The sequence below is a fragment of the Microcebus murinus genome, chromosome 4 (assembly GCF_040939455.1).
Source record: "Microcebus murinus isolate Inina chromosome 4, M.murinus_Inina_mat1.0, whole genome shotgun sequence".
In the NCBI taxonomy this organism is placed as follows: Eukaryota; Metazoa; Chordata; class Mammalia; order Primates; family Cheirogaleidae; genus Microcebus; species Microcebus murinus.
The window spans coordinates 92,293,882-92,313,392 of NC_134107.1; the positions used below are offsets into that span (position 1 = coordinate 92,293,882).

Below are 19,511 nucleotides of genomic sequence, written 5' to 3' on the forward strand. Positions count from 1 at the left end.
TGCTTTGGTAAAACACAGCGTACTGTCCTCAGTTATTCATATCTCTTCCCTTAAGCCCATAGGCATTGCTAAACACTAGAAGAAACATCAAGCATTTTGACTGTCCCCAGGGGGGTAAAAGCCTTGATAAAAGAATGGTCTGTCCTATTCTCTTTTGCTCCAAACACACTCTCCTACTAGATGCTAATGTGTCCAGGGATGAGTTAGGAATGCATCAGAGAAGCACACCAGGCCCAGCCCAGGGAGGTCCTCGCATGGTTCAGGTAGGAGGTTTGGAGAGAGGATCTGCTCATTTGCTTTGCTCATCCTCTGCCAACCTGGCCTGGATGTGTCTTTTCTGGGCCCTCACACCGTGTAATGAACAGCCATCCAGCACTTGCTTTTTGCTGCCTTGATTGTGTTATGCTTCTAATGCTGATTACCATTTGTACAGTGGCTGCTATGCACCAGGCACCTCACCTTCACCACCGCACCGTGACGCAGATAGTATTGCCATCTCTGTTTCTCTAAAGAAGAGGAACCAGAGTGGCTGGTCCCCCCTGGGCAGCAGTAGCAGGAGCTGAGAGTAGCAGCATTGGGGGGCAGTGCTGTGCTCTGGGTGGTGTGTCTGGTTTGGACCAGAACTTTAACCAGAGCCCCCATTTGGGAGTGGCTGACAAGAGGTCAGCACCTCCTGGGTGGGTACTCCAGGACCCCAGGCTTGCGGTGGCAACCCTGGCTTTGCCCAGGTGGGCTGGGGTCTCTGACACACTGCCAGGATTGGTGAGGATTGGCCCAGGAAGGAGGTGGACCTGAGCCTGCAGGTTGGAGCCCCACCTGGCAGCACTGGGGCAAGCCAGCCCTGGAAGAAAGATGGGAAGATTGGGAGCCTCCTCGATAAATTGCCAATTTGTCCCTAGTCATATGACTATCGAGGTGGAATAGACATTTAAAATCAGCTAGTACAACTGCTTTCTTTCTAAATGAGTTAGCTGAGACCTGGGCAGGCAAAACAACTTGTCTCAAATCCTATGGGTGTTGTAGGGGCAAGGCTGGAACAAACCCCCTGGGTTTTGTTTTCCTTTTCAACTGTTTTTCCCACCTGGCCACCCTCTGCCTCTGCTTTTCTCCTAATGTCACAGCCGTGGCATGAGTGACACAGCAAATACGGAAACGTTAGAAACCAGCACCCAGGTCTCCTGCCACGTAGGCACAGAGATCCTCTTTCCGTGGGACCTCACTTTCTCACTCTTATGGATGGTTCCAGGCATTTCTGTCGAAAACGATTTTAAAATATATATTTTTTTATCAAGTAATTTAAGAAACAATATTCACCTTAGGAGATAAAACATAAATGAAAGGAGGGTTGCTGGCAGGCAGTGGAGAGCATTTATTGGAACCTGCTGGGTACAAAACCATGTACAAGACACTCTGAAATTACAGACAGGACCTGACCTCACACCAGGTAGCTCATAGTCTGGCTTCTCGGTGTGATTCTCTTCTTCCCTCTTCCTCCCCAATTTACTGCTTGAGTCACGTCTTAAGTATTGTTATCAATTTCTCATTTTAAGAGCAAGCTACAGATGACTTACCTGGCTAGAACTCATGTGCTGGGAGCTTCCTGAGCTCACATGCACCAGCTGCTTGGAAACACCAGCCCCGCTTGGTGCACAGGGCGTTGCTTTGAGTGAGCAGTAGTGCAGACACTTCTGTGTCATCTGAATTTGTCTTGGTGGTTCGAAGGGGAGAAAACAAAAAGAATTTATAGGAAAATGTCCTTATACATTTTCTTGGATATTTTCTACTCATTGGCAATGTGTAGGATGTATATAAGCCAGAGAGATCCACACAAATGGTCAAAAACAGCTATAAATCCAATGGGAAAGGCACCTGCACTTGTGAATTATGAATTCCCACATTCGGGAAAGAGCTAATGAATCTCCAAATGACTTTTTCTTTTAAAGTGAGGAGTATGTTGAATTGGGGGGAGGGGGAGTTAATAAACAAGCATAGAGACACTAAGAACAAATAATAATCTTTTCCATCCAAGAGGAGCATTTGTCCTTGGTTCTCCGTGACTTTGAAGGCAAGATGAATTCAGCCAGGAATTGTTTGAAACAATGGCAAGTTTTCTTTTATCAGGTTCAGCGGGGGATTGAGAATCATAGTTAATGCTCCTGTAGGGTTTGAAATTCATCAATATAGCAGAATAAAGGTAAGAGGCAGGTATTTCCTTACACCAAGGAACAGAAAGCTTTCTGGGCTCAAAGTCTGCCATTTAGTGCAGGGTATCCTTTTAACTGCCATTTTGAAGATACAATAGCAGTAATTCATCTTGTTTTATGATATATAGCTAATTCAGAATTTCTAAAGACTTTTTATTTCAGCACCTTGAAGTCCCATTTTAGGAAGATAGTGTCTGATGCCTCAGGCCTACCCTCACCTTTCTTTTTTCTTACGGTTAACAAGGATCCCCTCTGAGCTTCCAGAATATATTTTCACATCACATCACATCTGCTCAGGGACCACCACAGTCATCTGCGGGAGCTCTGGACATGGCTCCTACAGGGAACATTTCGGGCTGACCTGCTTTGCAAGGCCATGGAAAGCTTGCCCAGTGGATCAGCTGATACTTATTGAGACCTTCCGTTTGTAGCATGCAAGTTGTCATCCTGGGCCGGGTGGACCAAGGATGTCAAACTGTGTGCTAAGGACAATGGTGCCCAGTTGTAACCTGCTGTCCTTTGTCATTATAGCCATTTTGATTGAGAGGCATATCTACTTTTAGAAAAACATGATGTTTTCGTGCATAGTGGCATCTTAGTCCAGGTTCTCTAGAGAAACAGAACCAATACATGTAGATATATACATACATATGTATGAATGTGTGTGTGGATATACATATATAAAGAGATTTATTGTAAGGAATTGGCTCACGTGGTTATGGAGGCTGAAATGTCCAAGATCTGCAGTCGGCAAGCTGGAGACCTGGGAGGGCTGATGGTGTTAAGATCCAGTCCAAGTCCGAAGGCAGGAGAAGTCTGACAGCCCGGCTCAAAGACAGGCAGAGAGAAAGAGCACTTTCTCACTCAGCATTATATTCTATTTAGGGCCTCAACAGATTGGATGAGGTGCACCCACATTAGTGAGTTCAACCTGCTTTCCCCAGTCTACTGATTTAAATGTCAACCTCATCCAGAAACATCCGCACAGACACCCTCAGAGCAATGTTTGACCCAATGTCTGGGTACCTCGTGGCTCAGGCAAGTCGATACCTAAAATTAGCCATCACAGTTGGCTTTGAGTGTACTGTTACGCTTCCTAAAGCGCTACTATGACAGACTTGAAAACAAATACATGAAATAAGATTTCTGCAGAGCCACGTCACATTGCTTACTGTGATAAATGGCAAAGCAGGCAGGGCAGCATTAGCATGACTGTAAAAATAACGACTTTCAGGCAGGGGCTTGAAGAGTTTAACTGGGTGTGATGTTTGCAATTCATCAGTTATCCCAGGTAGGCTAATTGACTAAGCCAGTGGTCCCTAACCTTGCTGCGTAACACAATCACCTGCAGAGGATTTTAGAACTGGAACCACAGGGGTCCCACGACAGCGGTACTGATACAGAATCTTCAGGGGTGCAGTAAGGAAATCTATTTGTCATAAACTCTCCAAGTGATTCTTAAGCAGGTAACACTGACACTGGTCCAAGGCCTGCACCCCTGCATTTGGTAACCATTAGACGGGTGTGAATCTCAGAAAACAATGGTCACAAAATGATCAGGTTAATTCAGCAACTATCGTGTACAGTACGTACCAGGCTCTGTGCGCCAGGCACGATGCTGGGTGTTGCACATGCGGACTCGGTTCTTACTGAGTTAGTGATCTCAGTAGATGTTAGTACATTGCCCCACAGTGAGTGCTGAGATAGAGCCACAGGCTGAGCGCTGTGGAGGCACAGAGGAACAAGTGACCTTCCTCCCTCTTTACCTTCACATCCTCTCCTGTGAAGGCTTCCATGGCCTTAGAGAGCCCTTGGCCAGATTATGACAGTTAAGATCAGGAGATAGCCCTAGATCAGCCCTCCAGTGGTCTGGGTTGATTTTTCAGAGGAGAAAGAATCCAGAAGTGTCATGTTTTGAAGACTATAGGGGAACACCCTGTACTCTGTTCAGTCTAGTCTGTGCCAATCCTCTGGGCAGATAGTCGGAGTCTTGTGGAAGGACCCAGAGAAGTGTGCTTTGGACTCAGAGAAGCCTCTTGAGTCCAAAGCATACAGCAGGAGGAACGAGGCTGTTCACAAACAGCACAGATGTGAGGCTGGTATCCCAGCTGGTGTGTTCTGGAAGGCTGTGGGAAGCAGCAGAGGTAGCACAGAGGGTGGCTTCTTACTTAGGCTCCTGGGGGACCTTCAGTGACACACACTAATATGTTACCCCGTTAATTCCATCGCTTTTCTTTACCCTGATGGCACTTTCCTTCTAGACTGCAGTTCTTAGCTCTCTCTCCTGACCCATCCCCACCTTTGCAGATTTGCCTCTTACAACTGGCATCTAAGGGAGTTCCCCACTGTGAGAGGAAGCCTCATCTCTGAGCTGAACAGCAAGGCTTGTCACTAAGAGGCAAGAATAAGCCAAACTTGTGCTTAACGCCAGCAGGTTTTGCTCTGTGGGGAAACTAGACGTGGTTCCCTGGACTTTAGGCTTTGGTCTCTGCCTTAGGACATTTTAAAAATATCTTGGTTCAAGACAAAGGCCAACCCTAAACTTGAACCCATTTTGGTCCTCTGATAGCCTTGCCCAAGGGTTTGGGGAGAAAAGTGAAGAACACAGAAGGTAAGAAGTCTTTGACATCATGGCTGTTTTGTTGTTGTTGTCTTTTGTTTGTTTGATTTCTCAGTCTTAGGACTTACCTAGCAGTTTTGGGGGCGGGGGGTCGCTTGCATTTTACCAACACCTCTTCTCCCCTAGGAAGAGGCACACAACTCGCAGTCAGTGACTTTTGAGTCTGCCGTTGTGCAGATGGGAGATCTCAGTGCACGTGTGTGTTGGCAATGTCTGTAGAAGCCATTCAAAATGTGTCAGCTTGCCTAAGGGGACTCGGAGAGAAACACTTCATGAAATGTAAAGCTATGTGTAGACCCCGAACCGAAAAGGAGGAGGCGAGAACTTTCACTCATACCTCCAGACAGCAGGATGAAATTCAGAGACAAGTTAGTTGGACCAGAGGGAATTTGGGGACTGCTGCTGGGATTGCATGTTCTTTTCTTCCTGGCTATTTATTCTAGCAATTCTTGCCCTGTAGTAGACTCTGTTGTCAGGTTGTTACTGTTTAATAGCTTTCTATAAGACACCGGCATCTTTAAAGGCCAAATAGTGATGCTGACAGCTATGACTTGTTTATAGAAATAAAGGCAACTTGTCTTGTTATAAAATAAGGTACATTGCATGATCAGGAGTGTTCACACACACATATATTATTTATCAGTGCTTTTCTTTTTGGCCAAAGTTTGTTGCTGTTGTTGCCACAACTGGGTGTGGAGGACTTCTGTCTGTCTGCCGGTCTCATAGAAGTATTCAGAAGGCCAAACCTGGGAGTTGTGAGCGTCTGGGGAGAGAGGTGGCCAAAGAGAGGGATGCCATCAGACAAAAGATAGGCCTGTCAGGAAGATCCCAGCCCACGTGAAACCAGCAGCCCATTGTGTCACTATCCACTGTGACAAGAGACCGAAAAGGGGGCTGCTCCATCACCCCCAGGACTCTGCAGCCATCTGAGAGCAGACAGATGCGTTCCCACCTCTCAGGCAGCAGGGATTTCAGCGTTGGCTGTCTGGGTCGTTGGCCCATCAGCCTGGCGTTCGTTTGGGGGACTTTTTTATTGGGATATAAGAACACCGAAACTTAAACTTCTCAACGTAAAATCGCATTACCCTGTGTGAGCTCGGCTCGTTTCAACATGTTCATGTGGATGTTAGCCTTAGGGCTTCTTGGTTGCGGAGCCGGCAGTCCAGTTTGGAACAGAAACTAGTTTTTACGCCTCCAAGTTTGGCTACTGTTGAGGCTGATTGTATTTTTAAAGAAGGAAATTTTTGGTGGCTAGTGACCTGAGTTCTTTAAAAGGTACCCAGCTTCTCCTGGTCACTGTGACTTGAGACTATCTTGAAAATTCAAAGGGTTACCTCCCAGAGGGGCATGCACTGTCCAGGGAGACAGTGGACAGTGGGTGGGGACAGGGTGGGGACAGTAGTGTGTGTCTGTGTGTATCTCTGTGTGTGTGTGTGTGTGTGTGTGTGTGGCTCCTTCCCTGCATCCCACCTCCCAGGCTTGTTGATGGGACCTCCAGGCAGGGTCACTGTGGGACGCTGGAATCTCCCATTGCTGGGAAAGGGGTTTGTTCTCCCGACGATGGAAGGAAATTTTCCACGAACCTCCCTTGAAGAGAGAATTTGCCTCTTGGTAGGTTTTCCCCTTTCTTTTAGATAGCAACGTTAAGGATCCAGAAATAAGTGAGTTGGTTTCAAAGTTCCTCGTAACTAGAGTCTGTCACCTTGCGGGGGAAGTTCAGAAGCATCGTCTCGGTGACATTCTTCTTAAAACAAGGTTCAGCCGCCATCAGAGGGGTTGGGATTATGTTTGTGTCTCCTGGGCGAGCCTCGTTATTCGCCCCTGACCTTTGATTGGGATCCCACTCAGACTTTAGTCCTTGAACATCAAAGCGCATTATGACATGGTGCCATGGGGGGCCTGTCTTTAATGTTTCTGTCTCTGATTTCAAAGACGGGGATTCAAAGGCTCTCTTGCCTATCGGATAAAGCAAAGTGAATTTGTCAAGGACAGTTTGGTTTGGATTGGGGGAGGGGGAGAGTCTAAGTAAATACTGAAGGAACTTAGTACTGGTTGCTTAAATAAATAACCCTACTATAATCACAAAACCCAGACAAAAATCTATACTGGATAGAAGGGTCTCTTACCATATTTAATTTATGGGACTTATTAGCAGGTCTCTCTTGCCGTAGCATAAGTCAGGGCAGAAAGAAAGGCGTGTAATTAGCAGGTGGGGGAGGCCCGGGTGATGAGGATTGTGCGTTTGGTTGTGTTCTCGCCCGCTCCTGACCCCTGTGCGGTGGACCATTCACCCCAGCCCTCCCAACACACCCCACCCAAACCTTTGGTTCATTACAAGTCAGGAAAGACTGATGGCAACCTTGAGCACAGCCAGAGGCCCTTGCTGCTCTTAGGCATATAAATCATAAGGTAAAAGTGCCAGAGTGAAGACAGAATGTCAGGAACCAGCCTGGGGGCGGGGGGGAGGGCCTGTGGGGCTCTCCTGGGTCCCTGAAATCACACTGCGTGGAGACAGGAGGAGGCCATCGTGCAGCCAGGGACTGTCAGCCGAGAAGGAGGAAGCGGTGCTTTGGGTGATGCTGTGGACGGCTGGGTGGTGATGTTGGCAGACGCAATATGGCAGACTCAAAGGATGAGGGTGTGCATTGCAGGTGCGGCTCCGCCACGAGACCACCAGGTGCTGCTATCTCTCTTCCCCTGCCTTCTCCACAACTGCCTCGACTGGGGCTGCTCTGAGTCCCTGACACGCCATGGTGGTGATGATGAGGCCTTCCAGCTCCTACCCTGGTTAGCAGTGGAGAGCTGTGAGTGCCGGGGACATGGCCTTGTCAGTTCCCTGACTCAGGAAAGCAACACATTTCTTTTCCGGAATAATGGGTATACTATTGGGAAACTTACTATTTAAATGGATGGCTTTCCTTCTGCTCTGTTCCCTTCAAAATTTTGTATGACTTAGTTCTCTGTATTATCCAGCAGGCCAGGCACTATCTGATGGGGGGCAACAGTGGCTTTGGGGGTTGGGAAAGGACTAGTAGAAAAGGATGTGACCCTTTGCCATGGGCTCTCTGCAGATGGCCGCTGAAGGAGAACGAATGCTTTGAGAGTTGCAAGTTGGGCCACAGGAAAAAATCCATTTCAAATGCACATCCCACAAAAGGTTAGGGGGAGAGAACTAGTTGCAGTTTGTGTATCATCAAAGAATAATTTTAATGTCGACATTTTAATAAGGGAAAGTATGGCTTGTGCAGAATGCAAACCAGGGGGTCAGAAATAAACTCATAGATAGGAAAGTCCAACTTGCAGCCTCTGGGCCTGTCCAGGTGGCAGCTGCCACCAATGCCGAGCACTGAGCTATAGCAGCAGGAAGGCAGTGAGGCCAGGCCCATGCATGGGTGGTGAGGCCAGGGATAGAGAGGATCCAGTTCCGGGAGGAAGACAGGCCCGCGTGTGGCCTGCTGGGCTCAGGAATCCAAGCAACCTCGTGTCCAGCCGCTGTTCCATCCATCCATCCATCCATCCGCAGGCCTGGACAGGCGTAACTCCTAGTCTAATATAGTGATTTTCTCTTCTTATGTGCCCATCCGACAGTCCATCCAGTAAACTATCAACCCTCTTTTCATCAAAGTTGGCTTTGATACTGACTTTATGTAAATACACACTTAAGAGCAAGGACTGTGGAGCTGGATCTGCCTGGGTCCAAATCTTAGCTCTGCCACTGACCGACTTTTTGACCTTGGGCTAGTTACTTAACCTCCCAGTGCCTCAGTTTCTTCCTTTGTCAAGCAGGATAAGAACCGTTCCTATCTCATAGGATTGTTGCGAGGATTAAATGAATTAAATGAAGCATTTAGTACGGTGATTGGCACGTAATAATCACCATCCATCCATATATATATATATATGTATATGAGCGTGGAATTTTTCACTTGACAGAAACCAAATGTAACAAATCTCCGCGCTGGTTGTTTGAGAGATTATATGCCTCTGTATCTTCAATAGCCCAGATGTGCTTAAAGCTATGAACACATAAGGACATTATTGAAAGGCACGGGCAGGATCTGAAATTCTCAGGATGAAGTTGTATGCGCGCATTCTCTAAATTTCTATTTTCTGAGTGTAAAAGAATACAACATCTGCAAACAACAGCTGGACAAATATTGAAAGATATAATTCCAACTTCTTGCCATGTTGGCAAAAGCTGTTGGGAGGGAGGGAAGCGCTTCGCCTTGTATCAGTACCTTTTTATAGTCGAAAGAAAAGAACTTCGATGAGTCATTTTGTCAAGGCAAGGTTCCAGGAGAGCAGACCTAAGAAAACATTGTCTGGAGCCTTCTGGAAGCAATCAGATAGTACGCAGCAATTTACTAGGAAGGCCTGGCTTATCGGGGCAGATGGATAGATTGTCCTTTGTTTATCTGGAGAACCTTAGCTGAGTTCCGAACATCTATTTGCGTCCTTGCCCTACATTTCAGTAATTCAGCTTCATGTGGACTGCTGGCCCACGATCAAGGTCTGCCTGGAAAAGAGAAATAACAGGAAAGGTGGCCTGAAAAGGGAGCAAGAAACCTGAGCCTCTGCTAAAAAGTGCCCCTGGTGCTGGAGGCACCGACAGTTTAATCAGCTGCCACGGGACCGGTGGTGGAGGGCATGCCATTTGTCCAGCTTATTTAGCTGCACTTAATAGGGTTATTCTCCCCATTCGATGACTCTGGCTCCTTTTGAACGGAGGTGAGACCAAGGCAAACTGAGCAAAGAGAAAACAGTTGAAGAAATAGCTACTCGGGACACAGAAAGAAAATGAGACACAGAGGCAAGAAGCAGCCCCGGGTCAGGCGTCAGCATGAGGGGCCAATTCCGTGGCTTCCGAACGTTGCTGCAGGCATCCTTGATTTCTGCTCCTGGTGTTTCCCATCTGCAAAATGAAGAGGTTGGAGACGATGCAATCAGGTCCTTTCCAGCTCTAACCTTCTTTGTTGCTAAATGGCTCTACAGCCTTGGCCACGGCGCTGATGAAGTAGAAAACGGAGAAATCATAGATTATAATTAGACCAGGTTTGCCACCTCTTGGCACATGCTCACGCCCGCAGCTGCGTGCTCCTCAGTGCCAGAGGCTGGGGAACATTCCTGCTTTCACCTGTCGTGGTCTGTGTGAGCCTGGGCTAGTGCCCACTGGAAAAGGATTTCACTCCTGGCCTGAAATCTAGCCCTTTGGAGGATCTATGGAGATACTTCTGACTTTTTGCTGCTTTGGAAAAAACCAAAAATGATGAACTCTTCAATGCAGCTTCTTTCTTTATGAGGCTTTAATAAAACTGTCAAGCAAACAAATCAGCTCCTTTTCGTCAGAGGCAGGTCAGATTCTCTCCAGGCTGTGAGCTTGATCTGTGGGTCTGGAACTTGCTGGCTCTTGCTACAGCCTGGTATCCATTTGAGTCCTTTCCTCTGACTAGCCATGACGATGCTCACGATCGCTCCTAGTGAGAACTGGGTGCCTTTTGGGGGAAGGGCATTGTGGTGGGACTGAGAGCCTGGGGACAGCATGATTCTGTTACTTCTGAGCAGATTAACCAACATGTAGATTTCTTTGCCCTGTAACCAGAAGCACAGGACATGCGTGGCATGCAAATAGTCAGGTTTTCTAGCTGCTAGGTAGTCTGTGGGTGCAGGAACCATGGTTTGAAACCACTGACTTCTTTCTATCAAACTAAACCATCCGATTTCTAGAATTGGACCTAATGAAATGCTAATTTGACCCAGGGAGCTCAGGAGGCCGAGAGAACCGCAACCGTTATCTGGCTTGGCTCCGTGTTCCAATTTGAAGCGAGCCCCGTGGAACAGAGCCAGTCCCCAGTTATGCCTGGTTCTCAGCAGCTCGTGTAATTTACTATGCTGAGAAATAGAGCATCCTATTTCTGGAAAGTTTGTTTCTGTTGTTTGGCCACTAGAATTCCAGAGGAGACTGTTTAGGGTAATGGGATATAAGATAATCATCTAGGCTTCAGTTGTGCAGTGATGCTCAATATTTTTTCTTCCTTATTATAATATCATAGTATCAATTGTAATATCATATTGCATAGAATCCCTATTCACCTTCCTCATACTCCCTCCACCCCTGCATCAGTCCGTTAGGAAGAGTTATGGGATTTGGGGAGGTTAATGAGAATTTTCACCAGGACTACTTGTTGCCTGGCTTTTGTATATGAAACAATACCCAGTGTGGGTAGCTTTATTAAGATGATGGATTTGGGGAACCTGCTTGGTATGGAAGCATAAAGAGCCCAGTGTCTCTTTCAAGGGAGTTTGCTTATAGATGTCTGTATACCATCTGCAACTTGTCTGTGTGTTTTACCTTTATACCAGGAAGCTCCAATCTCTCCATTCTAATGGCATTAAAGAATGAGCCCGCTACCTCCACCAAGAGTCATCTTTCCCTCCCCCTCCAGTCTCAAATTCTGTTTTCACACATCTGCTATGTGCTAATGTTCCTGGCCAGGAAATTCCACAGCTTTCATGGGGGTGAACGCTTCATTCTCTAGGCTACCTTGTGACTCGGGGGAAAGCCAGGGGTCTAAGGTACTCTGGGGACCTTACACAGAGGGGTTCCCAAGGGTTTTGGTTATAAACTTATCTCAGTTGACTTGCAAACCTAGCTAAGTTACTTTTGGGTATTCTAGGTGTAAATGAGAATTAGATAGAATTCTGGGACTGTATACAGATGGGACCCTGGCTAGGCTGAACAAAGGACTGGCAGCCCTAAAAGTAACTCCTAGACAATTTCAGTTGCTGCCGTGAGCCAGCTTTAAGCAATGAGGATGCTCCCAGTGGCAATTAGAGTATGGCCTGCCCTTACGATGCCATTTTACAGAAGCAGAAGCCAAAATCTTCAAGAACTCGTATTGAATAGTCCCTTGAAAATGGCATCTAGTTTTTGGGTTAACATGGGAGAGTTGAACTGTCTACCTCTTGTCTTCTTCCACCCAGTTGCTGTCAACAGTAGCTTAAGCCAGAGCTGTAGGACTCACATGTCAAGTATGGGTGAGACCCATCCCCAGTAATTTTTTTGGCTTTTCTCCCGCCAAATGAGGTAAGTTTACTTATGTCAGGCTATTTCTCGCAACAATATCAGTCTGACAAGTTGCATTATTCTATTAATACACACACAAATATTTATATAGGCTCTCAGTGGACATATCCATACATACACACAGATATCAACACACACATGCCTAAATAGATTTTGAACAGGTTGGATTTGTAGTATACAAAAGGTCCCTGATACGTCATTCTTATTATAAGCATCACTGGGGATTTTGTTTGTTTGGGGGGGTGTATGCATGTGTGTGTGTGTGTGTGTGTGTGTGTGTGTGTAAGTTCAGAGTACTACCATATGTACTGTCATTTAAAAAAAAAAAAAGCATCAACAGCACAACGTGACTCTGTGTTTGGTACTTTGTAGGCATTACCTTTTAATATCCCTATGAGATGAATAGGGCCATCATGTTCATTTGCAGATGAGGAATGCAGGCTCTGAGGTTCACCTGAGCATTCAGTTACGAAGTATCAGAGCTGGGATTTGGACCCAGTTCTCCCTGACTCCAGATGCTGAGTTCTGAACCACAGCCCTCTCCTGCCTGTTTATTATCGTCCCCATTTTACAGACACGAAAACTGAGGCCAAGGTGAAATGACTTGTCTAGAGCTCCCTGAATTATTAGATTTTGTCCCTGATTTAATTCAGTCTTTTATATCTGCTGACCAGCCAATAAAATAAATTAATTTAGAGAAGAGAATTGGGCAAAAATTGGATTATTTGGAGAGGTTACTTTATTTTAAACCATAATGGAAAAACATTGCTCCCCTCAGAAATACTAACCAAAATAATTTGTTTGAGAAAGGTTGTTACTAAAGGTTGATTAAGAAGAATAATACATAACAGGTATGAATGCTTATCATGTGCCTTATATATTTTTTTATTTGAACATTTATTTTTTTTCCAAAGAAATCCATGCAGAGAGAGAGAGAGAAAAAAAAGAGAGACAGAGAAAGAGAGAGAGTGCCTTATGTATTCTGTTTTCCCTGTTTTAGAGACAAGGCACTGAGAGGTTAAGTAACTTGGCCAAGATCACAAATCTAGTAAGTGGTAGAGCTGAGATTCAAACTCAGGCAGTCTGTGCAGAGCCCTTGGCCATCAGCACTCTGCAGTACTCCCACGTTACTTTCCATTTTACTTTCATTGAGTTTGGCAGGCTGAGCAGCGAAGAGGCCCTTTGTTTTCCCTCGAGTGCTTTGCTAATAATGAGAGAAGACTGTCACAGGCAAGTGGGGAAGCCTGGGTTCTTATGCTCCTGGTCTGAACATCTGGGTTTCCCACAGGTATGGTCTCATGAAAGAGACCGTAACATTCCGTCATACTTTGAAAAATAAAAACAAAAAAAGAAACCACTCCATTAAAGTGGTTATGTATAGCAACTTTTGAGGTTCATTTCTTGGAACAATAACCAATAAAATAAATGTGTAGCTATAACTTGATGCCTTTTTCAAAAGTTCTTAGCCATTATGAAATAGTTTCTAGAAGATTCCCTCAGCTCATATAATATATCACTGACCGGATTAATCTTCTGTAATTCGCTCATCTCTTAAATTAGTGATCAGGGCATCTTCCTCAGGTATGCCTACACATTGGCCCTGGGCCCGCTGCAGGTCTACAGTCTGTCTTCCTCAGCAGCCAATGTCTTTATAACCTCTCCACAAGAGAGTATTTTCAATTAGCCACGGGAGAGACCTTGGTTCACTTTGTGCTCTCAGCTCCTACCTCCTCAAGCACATTAGAATCTGAAAAGAAAACCAATAAAATTAAACTGCTGCAAGAAGTTGCTGATTCTAGTGAAATCTGCGAACTCCTTTTTGAAATCATAACTGCTCTATTCTGTTGCTTTGCCTTAGCAAGATTCCCACCTCTCCTGATAAGTACCGTAGCACTTTTTATGAACTGAAATTTTAATTCACTTTTCTTCAGCAACTAAGATTTTTATAGCCTATTTCTGCTATGGATTGGGAGTTACAAAACTTCTATCTCCACCTGAAGCCATTTGCTAATAGAGTTGGCATTCCTTTGAGAACATAGCGTCAACCAAAAAAAATAAAAGACATTTAAATAGAAGACACATTTTAAAATATATCAGTCTCCCACAGGGTTATTTTACTTAAGTGATACAGGGAGAGGGGTATCATTTGGTTCTCAAAAGACAGGACCTTTTTTCTGTGTGTTTACAAGGGATAGGATAGCATGGGAGAAAGGGCTGGGGCTTTGGACTCCTTTCAACCCCCCTTTTAATCTTGACCCTACTGTTACCATTACCTATGGCTGTAAGCGTCCCTTTTCCCAGCTGCAAAATAGAGGTTCTAATGCTATGATTACCTGCAAGCAAAGAGCCCAGTTATAGTTAATAGGAGAAAAGTGATGGCAGCAACTTGAGGTTAGAGTTTTGTGCAAAGACTCTGCTCTTTCTAGCCCATGATTTGGAAAGAGAGCATACGGTCACTATTAAATAATACATTATAATAAACCTTTTCGGAGGCTGGCAAAAAGTTAGCAGTAGTTGGGGAGGACAGAGGGAAGAGGTGGAATCTTAGCATTAGATGATCTTTAGTCTTATCTTTACTGCTGATTGGCTGAGGGACCCTGGGCAAGTTATTTCATTTCCCTGAGCCTCGATTTTTTTTTTCTTTTGTAAAATGGAGACAATAAAATTGGCCTTTTTATGTCCCAGAATGGTTGTGAGCATGAGATGAAATAATGAAGTGTGGTTTGTAAACCGAAACATGTAAACCAGCTGCAAACGAGGCCATTGGGGGTTTAGTACTTATTGGAGGTACCGGGTGGAGAGCCTCTCTGACCCTCCTGGGGGCCTGCCCAGGTCCAGACACCTAGGTTTAAAGCGTGTGTCTTTAGATGCAGCTAAGATGACACAGTGTTTATGCAAGGAGTGTTTATGGAAAGCAAGGGATGAGATGCTTTATCTGGGAGAAATGTCACACCTTTCTTTAAAGGTACGAGTTTGTGCATGGTCTGGAAATTCCACTTACATATGCAACTGGAGAAAGGTGAAAGTCGAGGTGGGAATTTTTATTGGAAACAGTCAAAGCAGTAATAGAGAAGAAAGGGAAGAATGGCAAGAAGTAGAGGGGAAGAGTTTTGAGTTTGGAGCCAGATTTCCACTTACTGTCGTTAAACCTAGTATTTCAGGGTTTTGCGTTTGGGGAAGAATCAGCCATTGTGCCATTGCAGTGGGAGACATACCAGCATGATTCCCAGAGGGTCTGGGGTCCTTCCAGCCCAGCTGTGTCTCTCGTGTCTTGAGGGAGGACTCACTATCTTTTCCATATGTGCCAAAGGCCAGGAGTCCAAAAGAAGATATCTCTTCTTTTAAAAAAAAACTTCTATGATGATAAATGTGTAGTGGGGGGGGGTCCCATTAAGCTGGGAATTCCTTTGAAATTCTCATTTCTCTTTTCTCCCCATGGCCCAAAGATAGATCCTGGCCACATTTGGGTATGAAACTCCTCAGCCTGGCCGTGTTCTCCAGCCCCCTGAGAGTCATGTTCTGTTTGAAAAGAGCTGAGCAAATGAAGGCTGTTTTTTCACGCGGGACCAGAATATCCTTCCCAGAGCAGTCAGGGCTGCAAGAGGGTAACTGGATCCATATGTTGAGGCCGGCGCTAATGCTCAGCACATGGGCCAGTGAACCTCTCAGGAGGGGTCTGCCTTGCATTTTCTAAAGAATGCCCCAGTAAACTCCAGAAAGGTCTGTGACTCAGGTGACAATGACATGGGCACAGCTTCTGGGCGTCACAGACCCATCTTTCCTGTCGAATGCAAGCCACAGACGGCAATAGGAAAGGCCCTGGCTGGCCTTAGGGCGGACAGCACTGGCCTGTAGGCGTCTTTGTAAGGCCCAGGCTCCCCCAGTTCTTATCAGTGCTGGGCATGTTCTGTTCTGTTAAGGGACAGTGAACCCCAGGGTTGGTACTCAGGTCCCAGACTGTGTGTTGCACCTAATGGAAACATTTGACCCTCTGCACAGAGGAAGCAGTGCACAGTGGAACGAACACCTACCTGAGAGCCAGCAGGCCTGGGCTCTGGGGCACCGTGGCGCTAACTAGCAGTGACCTCTTCCTCATCTGGAAAGTGAGGAGGCAGGACGTAGTGTGGTGGCATCTGAAATCCCCCTCCTCCCAGCTCTCACAGTGTGGAACTGAGTGGCACCTAAACTCGATGTGGAGGAGAATGAGGGGAGAAAGCAGGCACAGCCAGTCACACCTGCGCAGGTGGACGTGGCCACCTTGATCCTCACCATCATCGTACTCTAGTGCAGCTCTGTGCACCACGGGCCAAGTTCAGGAAACTGCTCTCAGGCCAGACTTCAGTCCGGAGCCCTGAATGAGTCAGCAGCAGCAGTCCTAGTAGGGAGAGACTGGCTGCTCCTAGACGACTACATCTCTTCCAAACCAGCATTGGGAAGTCAGTGTCCTACCCCCCTTATCCTCAGAGAGGAGGGCTTGGCATCCTCACCCTGTCTCTGCCACGTGCTCCGGTCCTCCCCACCCCCCCACTCGTCCTGTCCCCACCACGTCACACCTTCCTCCCTGCAGCCTCTGCTGGGTTTTTCCAATGACCTGCCTTGTCTGTCGGTGGGACAGTTAGGAATGCCGCACCCCCAGGAGCAGGGCGCCCCCATGCACCCCCTTCCTGGCCCCAAGCGGGCCCTTTGATCGCTACAGTCCACTGAGTGCAACTGTGGTCTCCTCGTCAGAGCCACACCAGCGGCAGCTCTGCCTGCAAGTCAGTCACCATGGCAACCAGCATTCCCTTCATTCTACTGTGAAAAGAAAATGGCTGTTGGAAGGATGTGCTCACTGAGTCTCTAATCCCCGGCCTGTTTTGTTCAGGCCCCTCCTTCTTATTGGCTTTAAGAAGCTCCATGCATTGAACCAAATGTCTGCTGGCCTTTAGATTTTGGACTTACTGTACTTAAAGAGGAAGAGAGGCAGAAGGAAGTTGAATTCGAATGAATAAAGCATATTTTCTTACCGTCAAACTATATTTTCATGAGGAATGGTTATCTGCTCCAAGCAGATAAACGAGGAGCAGATGAACACAGGAATCTGTGCGATCTGGTGCAATGTATTTTGTCTTATCAGTGCAATGGAATGGCAGCGTATAGATATTCAAAGAAAAATTCAGAAAAAGTAGCCAAGGGCTACGGGGAATTCTGCAGGGCAGAGACTACAGGATTTCAGAACAGTGTCTGACTGATTGAGGTGGTGATGTGTGATGTAGTCTCCTGTTATGGAGACAGGTGTGTTGATCATGGCGATAGAGTCGTGAGGGAAGGTGAACATTTACTCTTAACCATGCCCTGCCTGAATCAGTGTGACTCTCCTCAGGGATTAAGCATGGCAGCATCGGGAATTGGTGAGACACCCCCTGAGCTCGGTTCTGGAATGTCAGGCTTCCTGCTCTTGGCACTTCAGATTGACATCCAAAAGGAACTGGTTGGGCTGCTACTTCTGGGAACTCCAGAGTGTGGCTGTTTGGAGCATGACCGTAAGCCTTCTCAAAGGGCCAGAAACATTTAAGGCAGACATCACTCCAAATCTCCCAGGGGACCTGCACTCTCTGATAAGCGATGGCAGTCCCAGAGAGGAAGGAAGGGTCTGGGCTATGTTCGCTCCTAGCTGCAGTGTGAGGACACTTTGGTGGTGACAAGTTCTCCAAACCCAAACAAGCTCCTCCCTTCACTCTTTCTTAAAGTGAGCCGAGGGACGCTGCTGTTGAATGAAAGTTCTGGGTTTCATTCTCTAAAATTCGAATGTATGTTTGAACTGGACTTTGTCTTTTTCAGTTTCTCTGCAGGTGGATATTGTTCCCAGCCAAGGAGAAATCAGCGTTGGAGAGTCCAAATTCTTCCTATGCCAAGGCAAGTGCCTTAGAATGTGCTGCTGCATCCTAGAATTTGCTTCAGAAATTCAACAGCCAAAGCAGGAGCCCGGGGGCCCTGGGGGCCGGGCTGATCGCACCCCACCTAGAATTCTGGGCATTGCTCTGCTACAGGGTCAGTGGCGTGACCACTCAAGAGCCAGGCGAGCTCTCGGGCCCTTTTCCTTCCCCTCAAAAAGGCTGCCCCAGCTTAGCGGAATGTGTCATCTAGGCTTCAGCCTGACAATGGAGGAGACTCGGAGTTTTCTTAGGAAAATCAGCACAACTCCCAGAATATTGAATCATCCCAGATGTGCTGCTCTGTAAACACCCAGAGTTCTATAAATGACAGTGGAGAACAAGCACTGGCTCAGAAATAGTACTGTGGGTTGGTCTAAGCAAGGCTTATTTCTTAGAATCACCCAGAGCTTGAAAATCTAAGAAGGTCTAAAACTTGCCTGAAAGTAAATTGAATGCTGGTATGTTATTTGTTTTAAGTACATATGTCCTGCATTTTCCAAGTCTATTGTGAATACCGGTATTCTGTCCCATGGTCCCCACCAAAGAGTTCTGGGAGATGTCAGACCTGGCGTCCTTGTTTTTTGTTTAAAAAAAATATGCCCCATTTCCACGGCTCAGATAATTATCAGGAAATGTCCTGGGGCGGAATAGGGCTTCAAATTAAGGCTCAGATTCTCTGTGTATGACATGACTGGGATTCAGAACATGGAAGAGCCAGGAAAGAGCTGAGCTAGGTGTAAACGGTGACATTTAGCAAACAGCTTTTGGCGGGGAGGGGCCCTTCGATGCTATCATGATTTGCGTCGGATGAGGTGGCTTGTGGCCGCCGGATGTGTTCACTCCGGCTCTGCCTTCATTACAGCAATTTCAATGATCTGGAGACGCAGCCGTGGAGCCCACAGCACATCTTGCAAATAGCGATATTTATTGAAAACATGATGGGCCCTGAAAGGGAGACTGCTTCATTTCCATACTAAGCATCTGTGCGGGGCTGGGTGGCGCGGGCTGGGAAGGGCGCCGTGCAAAGAGGCAGGGTGTAGCCACCTCCACCAGGTCTCAGAGCCCTTTACCCTGCTCCAGCCCATGTCTGGGGAAGCTCTGCAGCTGCAGACCGCTCCTCGCCGGTGCCTGGGCAAGGGAGGCCTGCCCGACTCTGGCTACACTCCTTACAGCATGGAAAGAGATCAATTTGTCTGTCTGAGGCAGGGGCTGCTGAAATGCCAGTTACGCCAGTTTGTGCGGGCAGATGCTAGAATAAAGGTGGTTGGAATCTGCGCTGCTACACCAGCCAGGATCTCGTCTTCAGCTCAGGACAGCATAATCGGAGCCTTTGAAAACAAGATGATCAGTCGGCTCAGAGCAGCTGGGCGCCTGGGCGCAGATCCTAGATATACTCACTCCCTTTGGTCCCCGCTCTGTGAGGCACATAAGTTCCAACAGGCAGTAGGTCCCGAGCAAATATCTCTTCTCTTCCCTCACTAAGGATGGGACCATGATTGAAAAAAAAATCAGCACAAGTGGTTGTTGAGTTCTTTGCAACTATTGCCAAAGGTGTTATGTGTATAATAGTTACACATAGAATCCGAGAAGAACTGCATGTCATTCTAACGTAAATGGCCAGCCCTCCCCGATGTTCAAACCCTGATTGATCTCTTGTTTATTTACTCTTACTGAGTCCCCCACTCTGT

At 46.7% G+C, this 19,511-nt stretch overlaps 1 protein-coding gene across 12 annotated transcripts in view; it reads left to right on the plus strand.

The window, feature by feature from the left end:
* The window catches only part of NCAM1 (neural cell adhesion molecule 1), a 297,758-nt gene that overhangs the window by 213,185 nt on the left and 65,062 nt on the right, over window positions 1–19,511 (plus strand). For all 12 annotated transcript variants that reach the window (XM_076002514.1, XM_076002518.1, XM_076002515.1 and 9 more), the window contains exon 2: window positions 17,729–17,803. In XM_076002514.1, the coding sequence (XP_075858629.1) occupies window positions 17,729–17,803 (75 nt within the window). The remainder of the gene's footprint in view (window positions 1–17,728; window positions 17,804–19,511) is intronic.